General features: G+C 41.2%; 1 protein-coding gene across 5 annotated transcripts in view; it reads right to left on the minus strand.

Moving 5' to 3' along the window:
• ADAM23 (ADAM metallopeptidase domain 23) overlaps positions 1-17,272 on the minus strand; it is a 742,840-nt gene that overhangs the window by 85,161 nt on the left and 640,407 nt on the right. For all 5 annotated transcript variants that reach the window (XM_069615574.1, XM_069615576.1, XM_069615575.1 and 2 more), the window contains exon 21: positions 2,638-2,743. In XM_069615574.1, coding sequence (XP_069471675.1) covers positions 2,638-2,743 — 106 coding nt within the window. The remainder of the gene's footprint in view (positions 1-2,637; positions 2,744-17,272) is intronic.

Raw genomic sequence — 17,272 nt, forward strand, 5'->3', positions numbered from 1 at the left:
GCAACTCCACTGCGATTATCCCTCATCCCTTCATCCTAAAACTTAGCACTTCCTCCACTATCCTGTTGTCATATCATGCTCTACTGTCCTTGTCCCTCGTTCATGTTTCGACCTCCTCTGCATGGTCTTAAACCCACATCTTCTCATCCATTGTTAAGGACACTATTCCTCCACTCTGTAAATCAAAGTTAAAACATGTTGTAAGCATTTGTGTGCCAAACATGCATTGTCTTAACTGTAATTGTCCTTAAATAAATACATACATAAAAATACAAAAATAAATACTCATGCAGAAAAATATGAATTCTTTGTTCAAGATTGACAAAGAGGGGGTTGTTTTTCCTAATATACTTCTCGGTTAATTCTGACCAACTATAAGTTATCCTTTGTCTTTAAATAAAATTGCATTTCCCATCAAATGCATGTCTTGAATTATATATATCTATAGGATTATGCTGCACATTGGAGCCATGATACCTGATCTCAAATCCCTTTTTCCCCTTGACCTAAATGTGTGATCCTGGCCTAATGCATTTACCTCCAAGTAGACAATTAATTTCAAGTGCCAAAATTGGGATCTCCTAGAAGTGATTCGATCAGTTTCATTTCAAACACATTGAAACAATGACTAAAACACATCAATGCCATATAGAAGACCTAATATTCTGCCTTCTCCAATCCACGTCACTTGCCCACCGTACACACACCACTCAGCCGGTGCCCTTCATTATATCGCTCCTATTGAGCCCTTTGTCTTAAAGATTCGACTGCTAGAGAAGTGGAGTGGGCGGCAGGATAGGCACAGTGAAAATGCCCTTTGAGCATATACAAGAGACAGATGCCATTACATGGGGTAGCCAAGAAGCAGGAGGAATCTGGCAAAGATATCATAGGACGTTAGTATAGGTGTTAGCGAGTTCCTGCAATTTCGCTGAATTTGTTTCTGTCCTCCTGCCTCTCCTCTTGAATTGTACACCTGCTCTCCTCCTCACTGTCACTTAGTTGTTCCCATCCACGTGACCATGCTGCAGACTAAATCAGGTTGGCAGATTTTTGAAGAGGAAGCAAAAATAGGCTCATGCAGTAGGAACTGTGAAGTTCGATGGCAGAGTGGGCATTTAAAGGTAAGTACTGATTGGACGAGCCAGCGGAAGAGACCAACCTTGTTATTAGAGCCTAGAGGTTCCTACCTTATCTGTGATGGAGCTGTGCTGGGATAAAGGAAGCCACTTGACCAACAACTACAGGAGAACAACTTGCTGTGGTGCCTGGTCTCGGACCCTTAACAACAAACATGAATGTCTGTTCTAATAAAGCCCTTCAAGACAGATTCTTTCACTTTTAAGTGCTGTAGTAACAGGCAAACCTCTTACCCACTTTAATGGTAATCAATTTGCTTGAACATTTTGTAAAAGTACCAGCAGCCCTAACTCTGTGACAAGGATAGCATGCCATGTCCACCGCGCTTGGCCATGCAGATGGAAGCTCTATCCAGTTACTGGAGATGACGTTTGAAAGTCATTGTTAGATGGGAAATCATCGTATTCTTTGTGCGGCTGAAAGTTCACTCTCCCTCCCTATTTTTAAGATTTTCAGTGTTATTGTACTTAACCTATTTTTAAATTATGTATAATTATTTCTGAACTGATCTCTGAATAGGGCTAAATTGTCATGATTAGGTTTCAATAGATATTGAAATAGATGTCGTTTAGAATAATCAATGCCTGTTACAGAATTGCACTTTATGTATTGCACTTTTAAGTTTCCCCTGTTTAGAATGTGTACCAACTGGCAACATACGTGTTTTTAATTACATGTTATGATTATACTTGATTGTTTAAGAAATGTTTTTGTTATGAATTTGAAACGCCTTTATGGCTTTGTGCAAAAAATCAAGCAAATTGATTGGTTGATTGATTGATTGACTGGTAATAAATGTATTGACTTCCAAATGATGAAAGGCTGAGTTGACTCTGCCACAGTATTTGAACTCGCGAAATGCAAGCAAGCCTCATGTCACAGACCCAGCACTTAACTTTCGACATATTAACAATCAATTAGTCTGGTTTTGGAGAGGGTGACCACCTAATCAAAAAATCCAGACATATCAGGTTGGACAGGATATGACGAAAAGGGTTTCAGTCAAATCTGACGTTTGAGTGGAAGACCCTGGAAAAGGAAAATGATATATGCATCTGTATGCATGCACATTGAGTTATATATCTATTGCATTTGTGCAGCACTGCAAGCTGCCTGGCAGCAGCGACAGAATACTCAGGCGGGTAGAGGAACAATGAGTAGGATGAGGATCATGGGTGTGCCATTCATGGTACAGTGCGGAGGTTATCATCTCCGCTGATGTGGGAGATCCCCACGTGTGTATCAGCTCTTGAAGGCAAATTTGGTGCCACCTTATGTTGATCCAATCTGTGACATCATTGGCACAATTCGAGCAGAAGGCATTGCATTATGCACTAGAGATGTTCCTTTTGATGATGAATATTTAGAGCAAAAGCACAAACTACTTTAAAGCAATCTAGGTAGACTCTTTGTATCAAGAACGTTTTACACTAAGATGTTGGCACATATCCAATCAACGGAGGCCTTTCCAATAGTTGACTACAAGCCCAAACTTACTGTTTGCTGCACTGGACCCAACGATCTCCTTCCTTTCCACAATTGCCTTTTTCTGTGCCTTCTGTATTAAGCTTCTCATAGCAGAACTTCTCAGAGCCGGCAGCCTCTAAAGAAGGATGCAACAAAAGAGAGCATTTTGTGACCATGCACAATGTATTGGAAAATCCAGCACTGGTCCACTGTAAAATTAAACAGAAGTTACAGAAGGTGTCATAAAGAACTTTCTTATTGGCTAGGGGCTAATGAAATCAAAAGGTTAATTGGATTTATTTCATACTGTAGCATAACACAATACAAAGTATGGAGCAAAATACATCCAATCCAGGTAGTAAGTTCAAATTCATCTAAAGGCTGTCAATTTCCATTAGCTCTACTTAAGAAGATGGAAGATGAACAACTGGATCGATGCCGCTATCCCGCAGGCCGCTTTTTGAGGAAGCCCAGTTTCCTTTTGTGTGCCCGCTCGCCCTCGTTACCATCCAACAATGTGGGTGACCTCTTGTAAACTCCTTCGCTTCCCCAACCCTTATATCCCTTGTGTTCACTGTGGAATACCCCTCCAACAGGCTGTCTTCCAGCTGCCAAGCTCTCGTCCCATCCATCTCTCTGCTCCTTCCCCCTCACCCTGCTCCCACTTTCCCTGCAGGCCTCCTCATCCTTAACCTTTTCCCACCCCTGTGCCCCTTCTTTACCTGTTACCTTGAACCACTGCCACTTCCTGATCCCACCATGTCCATGTGTGATAAGTGCAAAGAAATCCTCTATGGATATTGGTTTTGCTCAAATTCGACGATTCCTGCACAACTAGAAACTAGTCTACATAACTCGTCACACACGTATTTCAATTAACATATTTTCACATAAAGTACTTTGACAATATTTTTATACAAAAATAATTGCTAGATTGTAAGTGTTTACAATAGAAAAAATATGTAGAAAATTGAATAATACCTTAAAAGATGAAACTACATATACATTTCCTATTTACATTTCAAAAAACCGTCTTACGGTAATAAAACAGAAAAAAATAAAGTATGAAACAGATTATTTCATTCGAAGGAATTCAAATTAATAAATTCATGCATGCAAAATCCTAGTCTTTTTTTTCTGCCACCATGAAAATGGAGAGATCGAAGGGATGGTAAACCTTGCCACCTTTGTTTTCTAGCAGATAAATCAATAGATACTGCGCTTTGACGAAGTTCAACATCGAACTAATTGGCGAAAGTCAAGTGATTTTGAAAGTTCATGGCAGTGCAATTGCATTAGGGAGCGCGCTAAATAACCTGGATAATCACAGTGACATTTCCTTTCCTAATAACATCAGGCACCGATGAGATTTTGTGGAGGTCATCAGTGATTGTGTCCATTGCTTACATTCTTCAGAAAACTGCAAAATGACTGATCAAAATCAGGAATTTCTCCTCTAGAGGTCTCAGACTTAGGACCCCATATCAGAGCAATTGCTTCCACTTGTGTGCAGGGAAATTGTATTCACCAGATGGAAAAACCAGGATGAGTAGGAATACACAATGCAAAACCCACTTTTTGTGATCCAAGTATCAGGAACAGTAAATTGGACCATCAGGCAGAAATGCATCTGCTGGCTCAAAGGGGGGCTTTGAGCTTTTTCTCCCCGGGCAGAGGCCGCTGAGGCCCTGACCCACAAGCTATGGGCCACACCAGGCAACCCCAAATGGATCCTTCCACTTTTAGACAAGTTTTCGAGATGGCGTAAAAGTTGGTAGATGTCAACATTGCAATGCAAGTAGGTGTTTCGCATCCCAATGTGCATTGTTCATCTAATTAGAGATTAGAGAAGCAACGTGTCAGTTAAGTTATGGCTAGCATATTTTTATACTCTGATTTGCATTGCTATTTTTTTTACATTTAGGGAATGTATGTCAGTCGGTACCCCATGATATGATATGTTATTTATAACGCGTTTATACCCAAAGGTTTCTAAGAGCGGACTCATGTCGTTTTGCTTCCAAGACGAGCACGTTGCCCCTGAGCTATCCATGCTGCTGTTATGACACCCCAAAATAGCTCAAGTCAACGTTTTTCTCCAATTAGACATTTTTCTTTGGATCAGCGCGAAGTCCGTTCGTGCAACGCATACTACATTATTTACACAGATTTCAGCATAGCTTTTAGCATAGCTTTACCAGCCATTGCCAATTCAGCTTGTAGTGTATGTAGAGGTTGGGCCCGGTTTATCATGGGGCGTACCTATATGATTACACTGCTCACTCAACTCCATTAGCAGTGTTGGGTGAAGACTACCACAAGTAGGCTTTTTCTTGACACCTGGAGTATCTGCCCCGCACTGCAGGGTTTAATGTTGGGCAGAATGGACTGTCCCATTTGGACTCCAGCCAATTCCCTAGCATTCCATATCGCACATATACGGAATGTGGGCCAATGTATGGTTACTGCTGGAAAACAGGTGATTACATTTTAATATAAACTTGGAGCTTTGTCAATGCTAATGCATAGATAGAATAATTATCAGCTGTCTATCAGTTCTTAAAGATGGTGTTCGCTATTAACATGTCAACCGTTAGGGTTCCCATAAAATAAGAACTGCAATCACCCATTGATCCACATTGGCATGTAATTATTGCCACATGTAGGAAAACAGAAGGATCTCTGCCATCCTCTCTAGCCTTTACCCATGTTCACAGCCTTCCGTCTGGCAACAGTGGCCTTAGGGCGATTTGGGGAATAAGCACCAGTCAACATGTATGTGATGCCAGTGACCTCCTGTTAGCTTTGTTGAGCCAGGAACCTTACTAAAGGTGGGAAGGGCCACAGTGACATCCAGGGCGCGGCGGGGTGCCAGTTGGCATGCCGATCACTTCTGAGGGCTACTACCACTTGGAAATGTCTGCCTTCTGATTCCTCAGATTGAGGCGCGCTCCCGAGGTGCTAAACACAGTGGTGGCTGCATGAAAACTATTACCCTCGCTAATCTAATCACTGAGTTTTCGCAATAAAATAGTCTCTGTTACAAAAGCCAGCAGAGCACAAGGGACCCAATGGAGGACAGATAATTGTGGCATGAAGATACTAAACACACAAATAATCAGTTAGTCATACACCTTTCACAAATGATCTTCTTTGATACCTTCTTAAATGAAATTTGCAATGGTCCCAAATACAAACTATTATTTTTTTCTGGGTGCTTCATATCACACAGTTATTGTACAAAATTGGAAGGGTGATCTCTATCAAGTTAATTATATATTTATTCCTTGCATGTGCACATGCAGTGCACAATGGGCCCACCTGAGCAGGATACATGCCATTATTTCGGTGATATATCTATCAGCAGAAAAAAAAGTAATACGAAGTGGCAAAAAGTATGTTTTACAATGTGTTTTGTTGTTGTTGCTGTGCCCACTTTCTTCTATATGTTTTATTCTCTGTTTGCATTTGCTTCGATAAAAAGACAAATGGGTGTGTTAGGCCAATATAGTGAATGTCAGCATTGAGCAAGGATATATTTTTTATGATAGTTGCCAAAGTCATTACCAAATTGGACAAGTAGCAAAAAGCAAATAAAATGTATGAATGGTTCTAACGCTCAGAATGAACAATTGGCAAAAAAGGGAAGCACTCTATTGTCAGATAAGGGCTTCCCCTTTATTTCACTTCACTGAGTGCATCGTAGCCTGCCGCCATTGGTGCAGCTTGATGGCTTTGGGTCCTGTATTCTAATCCCTGCAGCCAACACAGCACGGACGCTGCTCAGAGCTCTCTGTGAACCCGAGAAACTCCGGTAGACTGCTGGGTGATGAGACACGACTGAGACCCGATCAAAACGGTGGATGCCACTTGGGTCAATGGTCCCAGTCTAGGACGGATGATGCCAATCTAGAACCGATGCGGATACCACAAGAATCTTCGCAGCGTTTGGTGAGTCCTGACTGCTGTTGTTACACAATGTGGCCCAGGGAAAGGGATATTGAATGGGGCTTTCTGCGGCAAGCAGTACGTTGTACACACACGAGGCAGCACGTGTCTCTTGTGTGAAGCGTTTGGCAGAGAGGTGTCTATTTTTCCTTTTCAAGCTGTTGGTTTGGGACAAACCCTCTTCTGTCACTGCTGGTTAAATAATGAACCCCCCTCTAGAGGCTTTTTGCTGTCCCTGCCTCGTGATCTTATTTACCGTGCCCACTCGAATGCCTGTCACTAGAGCTGGAAAGCATACAACGACCTCAACATTAGTTGATATATGCTCCGCTCCTTATAACGCCACATATTCAGGAGTCATGGAAACTCCTGTAATGACAGTAATATAGTGGGTTCACCACCTCTGCCTCCACGGGCACAGGTGGATGTCCCGGTGTCACCAAGAGACGGTTGTATAATGAACTTTATGGCCAGAAGCACTCAAAGAAGATAGCGCCTACAAACGAGAAAAGGGAATTAACAGATTCTCCGACCACAAGCAGGATTGGAAAAATGACCGTATGACAACTCTGAGACAACACAATGATACTACAGGACCCTTCGAGACTCCCCAACTGGAGTACCCAAGTCAATCTAAAGAGGACATGATTGAATTTCAAACAGGGAAACCCGACTGCCTAACTCTAGCAGTGAGCATTGCAATGCAATCCCCTACTCAAAGTATAGCTAATGTTGTCAGTGAAGCCTTCTCCAACTATAACTTGGGGGAGAGGGCAACGATTGCCACCAGTAGTTGGCAAATTGTTAAGGAGAGAATTATCTCTGAGCTGGTTAAATGCGAGAACATAATGGACTTTCATGCCTGGGTAGATTCTTTTGACAAGATAATCCCTCATCTAGATAGTGTGGACAATGTCAAACAGACCAGTGTATAATACAGATAGTTCCCTGTTAGATGGAGGGAAGCTGCCAAACCGATTTGAAACCAGCTAGTAGTCCATTGGTTACTAATGAGGTACTTACTATAGGCACCACTAGGCTGCAGGTCTTAGCACTTAACATAACCCTGCCGAACTATTCTACTGCCCCAATCTACAACAAATGCCACACACTGTCCAAAGCTCCCGGTACTTGGAGGATTTGCAATTAACTTTACATGCCCTCCTTTAAGGAGAGATGTAAGTATAAAAAAAAAATCAATGCCAGGGATTATGGACCCATATTTAAAAGGACCGATTGCGCATCAAAGACATGTGGTGATTGTGAATGTTAATAAACCTGAAAGTCTGGAGCCGAGAGATGCCCTTTAGAAAAGTCTTGGCTTGGGTACGGTCTAAAGCTGGCGAAAGCTGTATTAGGACCCAGGTTTTTAGACTTTTGCAGATGGTTCTAATCCTTGATGAATAACTTGGACTGCATTGTCATCGGCTTTAGCCATTGTAATCTCCCATGTTTTCTGAGCCAATGTAACCAACTGGAAACATTTAGAGAAAGGGGGAGGTTCCCAAAACAAGCTACCTAATGGTGTCACACTGCTAGGCTGGTTATTATGAACTGAAATGGGGCAAAAGTGAATCACAATCTTGTGTCAAACAGATATCACAAGATATGCACCAAACTAGTATTGCAATAGAACAATTATTTGGTTTTATTTTTCTAATACATGTTAAAAATTGGAGCTTAATAGGTCCAAAATGTTAAAAAACATAGAACAAAACAAAGAGAAATCACAAACGTATAAGGCAAAAGTCATGTGCAAGCAATCACATAGAGCTGTTGGCTTTATTCAAGTTATACATCAAACCTATTGTATTTTCAAAGGTGATGTTAGTTGTGACAAGAGTGACTTCATCATATAGACATAGAATGGTAATACTTCTATATAAACCCCAGTCGGGACAGTATGTAAACATAAACCCGTGTGGGGGGTGTGTCGACAGGATGATTCTGTTTCCAGCCTTAAAAGAGTACAGTCTTCAGAGATATAACAAGTGACTGATGTCCATTAGATGAATATCGGACCAGATAAGGCTTTCGTCAGGACACGGAAAACCGACAGCTGAGGCCCAGGTGTCGTATTCTTCTTAGTGAGTATAGGATATCTAGGGATATCTCTCTAAGGACAAACAAAAATATATGTTAAAAACTAGCTGTGTTATGAATGGCAAAAGTGACACATGCCATAACAGTTCATGTGAAAAAACAGCAATTATATTTCATATATAGTGTGCAACCTGGGTATATTCATGGTTAATCATGTATATATCTCTGTATCTCTGTTATTTAAATCGCCATTGTTGTTGAGCTGTTGGGAGTATATTATTTATCTAATTGCATTTGCGTGTGGAAACACATAATTAGTGATTCCATCAGACAAAAAATGGAGATTAATATAATTGCCCCATTCTGTCCAACACAAAAATAATGTGGTTCCTTACGGTTGAACTTCACCGGAATGTTCTTTGTAAATCACACAATCTGTGTCAATATTTCGTGGGCGTCTCGAGGACCGAAGATGCCGATGGTAGCCATTCCTGGCTGTATGAAAGACACAAGAAGTGCAGGCAACCGCACATTAGTGCGTGATCAGAAGTATGTATGTTATTCTGTTCCATCTTGCATGAATGCATATATATGTTGCTTCATACCTTGGATAGATCACCGTGTAGATATAAATATAAACAGCGCAGAGAGGTTCAGAATAAGCGTTCCCGTGATGCTGCTCTTATGCGTACCAAATATAACGCGTGCAGTCCTGCCGTTCTGAAAAGACACGAACGGATGCAAAAGCTATTACATAGAAAATGCTAGTTTTGGTTGCCGTTGAAGAATCTAATCTATTCGTGGGTAAGGGAGAACATACTTGTGGGTTCAAGCCCTCGGTACCTCTACTGCAGTGACATCACCATTAGTGAGTTCGTCCAATAGGTCATATGCGTGCCAAATCTAAAGCGTGCAGTAATGCCGTTCTGAAAGACACGAGAGGATGCAAAGGCTATTGAATATGAAATGCTCGTTTTTGTTGCCGTGGAAGAATCTAATCTATTCGTGGGTGAGGGAGAACTTACTTGTGGGTTAGAGCCCTCGGTTCTTCTACTGCGGCAACATCACCAATACCGAGTTCGTCCAATAGGTCATGTGATATTTGTCACATGGTTAAATACTCACGTGTAGACGTGAGCAAGATGTAAAGGAAATCGGCCATCTTTAAGTGTCTAAAGGATGCCCTGCATCCATTGGCATAATGGCATTGAACCAGAAACAGTGTGAATCTAGTAAGGGGAAGAAAAGGAGTATAGTGTCTAGAATGACCCCTTTATTGATTTAAAGGTACAGTGACCGAAAAAATGGTACAATGTGGAAGGTTTATAGACACTTTGCCAAGTGTACACAGGTCCATAGGCAGAGTATGATACTTTAGCAAAGCTAGCTCGATGTCTAGCTTGTGCTTCATATCGGCCGTTTTGGAGTGTCTAATGCGAGCCATGTATGCGGTGGTGCTGTGATAGTTAACAAGGCTCGAAAACGCTGATGAGGCCGCATGTATGAAAAAAGAGAGGGGTGTGGCATATGTCTAATACTTATCTGTGGCAACAGACTTGATAAGAGATATTCATAGGGTAGCCGGGCCATTTAGGGGGGCTTCAAAGACTGAGATCCACTTGGTGATCTCTTTGAGCTAAATGAGATGGAAGGCTTTACTTATTACGTGTAGGTGGACCAAATTGGTGGATAGAGGCGGAAAACGTGTGTTACAGTTGTGCTTACATAGGCTTCTCTTGGACAAGGTTAATTGTGTGAGAAGAGGCCATGTGTAATTATGGCATAGGAAACGATTGCTACTGAGGCAATATATATCGGGGAACTATTTGTGTAGGAACAGGTTCCATTCGATATAAAGATTTAGACCACCCTTCACCGTATCTTGCTTGTAGATCCATTTCTGCTCCAATTTCTGCAGATTCAAGTCCCTATCACCTCCTCGGGGATGAGCGTCAAGAGTTTGCAGCACAAACCATGTCATATCATTGTGAGAATGTTTCATCTTGTTGAAATGATCTACTAATGGTTTGTCTTTAATATTATTCTTGATGCACGAACGGTGTTCTCCTATTCGGGTCCTAACAGTACGTTTTGTTTTGCCAATGTACATCAATTTGCATGGGCAAATGATGCAATAAATGGCCCATTTGGTTGCACAATTAGAGAATGATTTTAAAGTCCAAGTCCCGGTTTTTAGCTCGATACTTTTAACATTTTTTGTAAAATTACACATTAGACAATTTCCACATTTGAAGTGGCCTACCACCGGAGGTAAACTCCATAGTGTTTGTTTGTGTAGGTGTTTTTGTAGGCTGTCTGGGATATGCGTGTACTAGTCTGTCACCAAGATTTTGTAACCGTTTGAAAGCAAAACGGGGGGGTGGAACAGAAAAGGACTCTGTATTTATCATTTTCCAATTTTTTAGAATGGATCTTCTCAGAGCGTTGCTAACAGGAGTAAAAGTTGTCACACACGTGATTTTATCCAGTTTGGTTTGATCTTGTTTGGAGAGGCAATCCGCTCTTGGAGTATTTTTTGCCCTCTTAAAAGATCTCCTAATAGTGTGTGGAGGATATCCTCTGGCTGTTAGATTGTCTTTTAGTATTTGACTATGGACTTGAAAATCTTGTTTTTCGGAGCAGTTCCGGCTGATCCTCAGGAACTGCCCAAAGGGACGGTTTTCTTTCAGAGATTGAGGGTGGAAACTCCCAAAATGGAGCAACGTATTCTTCTGAGTAGGCTTTTTGTAAAGACTAGTACCAATAGTGTTGTTGGGTGTGCGGTATATGAGAAGGTCCAGAAAAGCTATTTCTCTGTTGTCCGCTTGCCAGGTAAAAAGAAGAGAAGGCTCACATTGGTTAAGCCAGATGTTGAAGCTAGTGAGTTCTTGCATAGTACCACGCCAGATCATGAATATGTCATCGATATAGCGATGCCATGTGTGGATGTTTTGGCCAAAAGGGTTGGTATCATTGAATATATGGAGGTTCTCAAAATGATCCATATATAAGTTGGCCAAATCTGGGGCGAAGGTTGCCCCCATACCCGTTCTGTTTAGTTGTTGGTAGAAAGAGCTATTATGCATAAAGAAGTTTTTTGTTAGAGCTAAATGAATGCATTCAGCAATGAATGCAGAGGGTGGTTGTTTGTCAGACCGTGTTTCCAATAATTGCAGCATAACCTCAATGCATTTCATCAGAGGTATATTAGTATACAATGACGTGATGTCGCGGGTGACGAAAAGGTAATCTGGCTGAATTGTGATGGAGTCCAAGATTTTTATCATTGAAGTCGAGTATTGGATGAATGATTTCATTTGGTTGACAAAAGGTCTAAGAAACACATTTGCATACGCTGATAAAGGTTCCAAAAGTGAACCAATAGCTGAAACTATGGGCCGTCCTGGCGGGCAGGTCAAATGTTTATGTATTTTTGGCAAGCAATAGAATGCCGGAGTCACTGGATGTTTATTGACCAAGAAGAGTTTTTCTTCATCGTTTATCAACCCTTGGTCAGCAGCATGTGCCAGCTGTATCAGATTGGCTAGTTCCTCCATGATTGTAGTAGTTGGATCAATCAGAATCGGTTTATACACTGATAGATTGGATAGTTGTTTGTTGATCTCTGTATTGTATAGGTCAGATCCCCACAATACTATGCCTCCGCCTTTATCGGTGGGTTTAATTACAAATAAAGGATTGGATTCCACATTTTTTAAAGCCAGTTGTTCGGCTTTTGAGAGATTATTTTTGTGTTTGTTTTTGTTAGTACACAAGAATTTCATTTCTCTAAGTATTTTGTTTTCAAAAGCTAGTATTTCGGGTGATACCATCGATTGTAGAGGAGTAAAGTTAGAGGGCGGTTTTTTGCCTGATTTATTGTCATTGTCTGGAGCAGGATCGTTTTTGTCATGGAAGAAATAGCGCAGTCTAATGACACAAAAAAAGTTCCGCATCTCAATTTCTGTTTGAAAAGAATCTGCTCGTGATGCAGGCACAAAGGAAAGTCCTTTGGACAGAACCTTTATTTCATCAGGCAGTAGTGTGTGTTTGCTTAAATTGAAAATCGGAGTTACCAAGTTGTTGGCGGGATCCATTGGCGAGTCCACATCCCGTGGTTGCCCCATTGTCTGTTTCTGCCCCGATTTCCCCGTCGTTGAAAAAACTGTTGTTGGCCCCTTTGTGGTTGGGTTAACTAATACAGCGCCACCACATACATGGCTCGCATTAGACACTCCAAAACGGCCGATATTAAGCACGAGCTAGACATCGAGCTAGCTTTGCTAAAGTATCATACTCTGTCTACACTTGGCAAAGTGTCTATAAACCTTCCACATTGTACCGTTTTTTCGGTCACTGTACCTTTAAATCAATAAAGGGGTCATTCTAGACACTAGACTCCTTTTCTTCCCCTTACTAGATTCACACTGTTTCTGGTCAATGCCATTATGCCAATGGATGCAGGGCATCCTTTAGACACTTAAAGATGGCCGATTTCCTTTACATCTTGCTCACGTCTACACGTGAGTATTTAACCATGTGACAAACATCACATGACCTATTGGACGAACTCGGTATTGGTGATGTCACTGCAGTAGAAGAACCGAGGGCTCTAACCTACAAGTAAGTTCTCCTTCACTCACGAATAGATTAGATTCTTCCACGGCAACAAAAACTAGCATTTCTTATTCAATAGCCTTTGCATCCTCTCGTGTCTTTCAGAACGGCATTACTGCACGCGTTAGATTTGGCACGCATATGACCTATTGGACGACCTCGCTAATGGTGATGTCACCGCAGTAGAGGTACCGAGGGCTTGAACCCACAAGTAAGTTCTCCCTTACCCACGAATAGATTAGATTCTTCAACAGCAACCAAAACTAGCATTTTCTATGTAATAGCTTTTGCATCCGTTCGTGTCTTTTCAGAACGGCAGGACTACACGCGTTATATTTGGTACGCATAAGAGCAGCATCACGGGAACCCTTATTCTGAATCTCTCTGCGCTGTTTATATTTATATCTATGCGATGATCTATCCAAGGTATGAAGCAACATATATATGCATTCATGCAAGATGGAACAGAATAACATACATACTTCTGATCACGCACTAATGTGCGGTTGCCTGCACTTCTTGTGTCTTTCATACAGCCAGGAATGGCTACCATCGGCATCTTCGGTCCTCGAGACGCCCACGAAATATTGACACAGATTGTGTGATTTACAAAGAACATTCCGGTGAAGTTCAACTGTAAGGAACCACATTATTTTTGTGTTGCACAGAATGGGGCAATTATATTAATCTCCATTTTTTGTCTGATGGAATCGCTAATTATGTGTGTTTCCACACGCAAATGCAATTAGATAAATAATATACTTCCAACAGCTCAACAACAATGGCGATTTAAATAACAGAGATATATACATGATTAACCATGAATATACCCAGGTTGCACACTATATATGAAATATAATTGCTGTTTTTTCACATGAACTGTTATGGCATGTGTCACTTTTGCCATTCATAACACAGCTAGTTTTTAACATATATTTTTGTTTGTCCTTAGAGAGATATCCCTAGTTATCCTATACTCACTAAGAAGAATACGACACCTGGGCCTCAGCTGTTGGTTTTCCGTGTCCTGACGAAAGCCTTATCTGGTCCTATATTCATCTAATGGACATCAGTCACTTGTTATATCTCTGAAGACTGTACTCTTTTAAGGCTGGAAACAGAATCATCCTGTCGACACCCCCCCCACACGGGTTTATGTGTACATACTGTCCCGACTGGGGTTTATATAGAAGTATTACCATTCTATGTCTATATGATGAAGTCACTCTTGTCACAACTAACATCACCTTTGAAAATACAATAGGTTTGATGTATAACTTGAACTAAGCCCACAGATCTATGTGATTGCTGGCACATGACTTTTGCCTTATAGGATTGTGATTTCTCTTTGTTTTGTTCTATGTTTTTTAACATTTTGGACCTATTAAGCTCCAATTTTTTAACATGTATTAGAAAAATAAAACCAAATAATTGTTCTATTGCAATACTAGCTTGGTGCATATCTTGTGATATCTGTTTGACACAAGATTGTGATTCACTTTTGCCCCATTTCATTTCATATTAACCAGCCTAGCAGTGTGACACCATTAGGAGCTTGTTTTGGGAACCCCCCCCCCCTTTCTCTATCTGTCTTTGACCACATCCCACAAGCCCCTATCCAAAAAAGTGGTCTCTCTCAGCTCATATAGCTATATTCACCAACTGGAAACATTGACATCTTGTAACTGACTTGACTTGGATGCCCATATTAATTGTTTAATATTTTTCTTATCCTGTATTTTTGTCTGTATTAATATTCGATTTTATATTGTTTGTTTTATTTGCTTTCTTTGTTGTAGCGCTCTGAGGCCTATGGGTGAGTTGTAATAAAAGGTAAACGAATAAGGTTTGAAACACCCACCCGTAGTAGGTGACTGGGATAATCAAACAAACGATTAAGTGGCCATTTTCGTGCAAACACTCATATCCTAATTATCTACTCTCCCTATAAGCAACACGCTTGGTGACATCATTTCCTCATTTCTTACCTTCCCCACTTTACAGACTTGTTCAAAGCTTGTATCCATCTACCCCTCTGCCAACCCACACTGGATGACCACAGGCTGCTTAATGCACAGCGGCTGGTGATTTTTTAAATGTATGGGTCGTAGACATTTCCTATAAACATGCAGGAGTGGCTGTGTGCAACATCACACATTCTATGAAAAATGTGTAACAACCCACACAGTTGACAATCAGCTTTGAAGTGTAAAATGAAAAGAAACAATGCATGTCAAGTCACAAATAGTGCACTGGAGCATTATACAATACTTTTCATGATGTCCTTGCCCACAATACATGACAGAATTCTGCCAGTGCAATATATTGTTCATGATGGATGTGCCCATACAAGCCCAAGCACCACCCTTTTCGCCTTCCAAGCCAGACTATAGGAAGCACCACCTCCCAGGTCTCCAGAAGACTCTTTCCAAATCTCTGTCTGTCAATAAGCATTCAACAGGATTTGCCACTGTGTAAAACAGTTCTCTCTAGGAGTATCTCATTACAGGCATCAAATCAGGAAGTGACATTGTTCTTCTTTACATCCCACTCACCTTCACCTTCTACATCCCAGACTACAACCTGTCATCAATATATCCATCATTGCTCATCACCCCTAACCAGCCCTGGGCTTCCTCAGTATTCAGGCATTTATTTGTCCATCCAGGTCCCTCCATTGGTTCTTTTTCTTCACACCAGGTCTATCAAAATTCAAAGCACACTTAACATGCCATGAAATGATCCCTCCTTGCCCCCGGTCGGACGGCTCATACACTGAGTATATCGCAAAACAGTCAACGTAATCCGGTGTGAATTGTTTGATGTGCAGTAACTGATACCATATAATTGTCTATGAATGCTTCATTTACCACTGTCTCTCCCAAACAATGCCTTTGTGTTGACATATATCACTAAATTCCTAACACAACTTAGAAAAATCGACACACATGCTAAAAACACAACAATTCTATATAAGGATGCCATCCGAAAACAAACCCCCTCTGTATCTAAGGTGCACAGATTTTAACATGCAAAAGAGTTGTCGGGCTAGATTGATTCCACACACAGGTATGGTCAGGTCACAGGGTAGCCAGGATTCCATAAGAACACTGTGAAGCTTTCAGTGGAAGTAGGTTTGGCAAATCTATAAGCAAATCTGTATGTAAGGATGGATCGACATGCCTGCATTAGCTAAATTCGGTCAACTAGAAGAACATGGTTCATTCTGGACAATGTGCAATGTTGATGGACCTACGGTGCTACTCAGTGTTGCGTAACACCTCAATAATATTTTATTCTATTCGCAGTGGAATTGCAAATTCCATTTAGTCGAAACAAAGCACATACAAACTGTGCAGGGTTTGATGTCATTTGCACTTGTGAGGTTTTCTTTAATACCATGTGGCACCTGTGAGTTCGCCACATTTCCATGGAATCACTCATCTGAAGTAAACAAGTGTACATTTTTCTTATTTCTCATGTATGCTTCTTATCAACAACATTAGTTTCTGAAAGACTTTCCAACATTCACACATAGTCGAGCAACACCTTCCCCAATGAAAAATCATAGAAACCTGTTTAGAAGCCACTTGTTTTATAATGTGGCATGGTCGCCCCGCCTTTCCTTTGAATTGGAACCAAGTACTTCTGATTACTGTTTTATGTAGCAGCACATTTGCTTACAAGATGGCGCCCTAAGGGCAAAGCACACACATTGCTACCTGCACGCGCATGTACTGCAATGCTGAACAGATCAAAGCAGGAGTATCTGGGTGGGTGCAACGCTAACCACAGATGGCTGGAACAATTACAGGAAATGATTGGTGCCCTCTTAAAAACCTCTTACAAAGCATGCTGCAAATCGTCAATCGTAAGCACTGAGGGCAGTCTGTGGACTCACTGTTCCATTGCTGTTCAAAGAATAAGTGGAAATTACGCCCAGCTGCGGGACATCAGAATTCAAACAGAAAAAAGAGAATATTGCATGCTCTGGGAGGATGAAAGAAGGAACAGGAAAAGTCCCGAGCTGAACAATGTAATGAGGACCCTTTTATTA

The sequence above is a fragment of the Ambystoma mexicanum genome, chromosome 9 (genome assembly GCF_040938575.1).
Source record: "Ambystoma mexicanum isolate Mex_15411 chromosome 9, UKY_AmexF1_1, whole genome shotgun sequence".
In the NCBI taxonomy this organism is placed as follows: Eukaryota; Metazoa; Chordata; class Amphibia; order Caudata; family Ambystomatidae; genus Ambystoma; species Ambystoma mexicanum.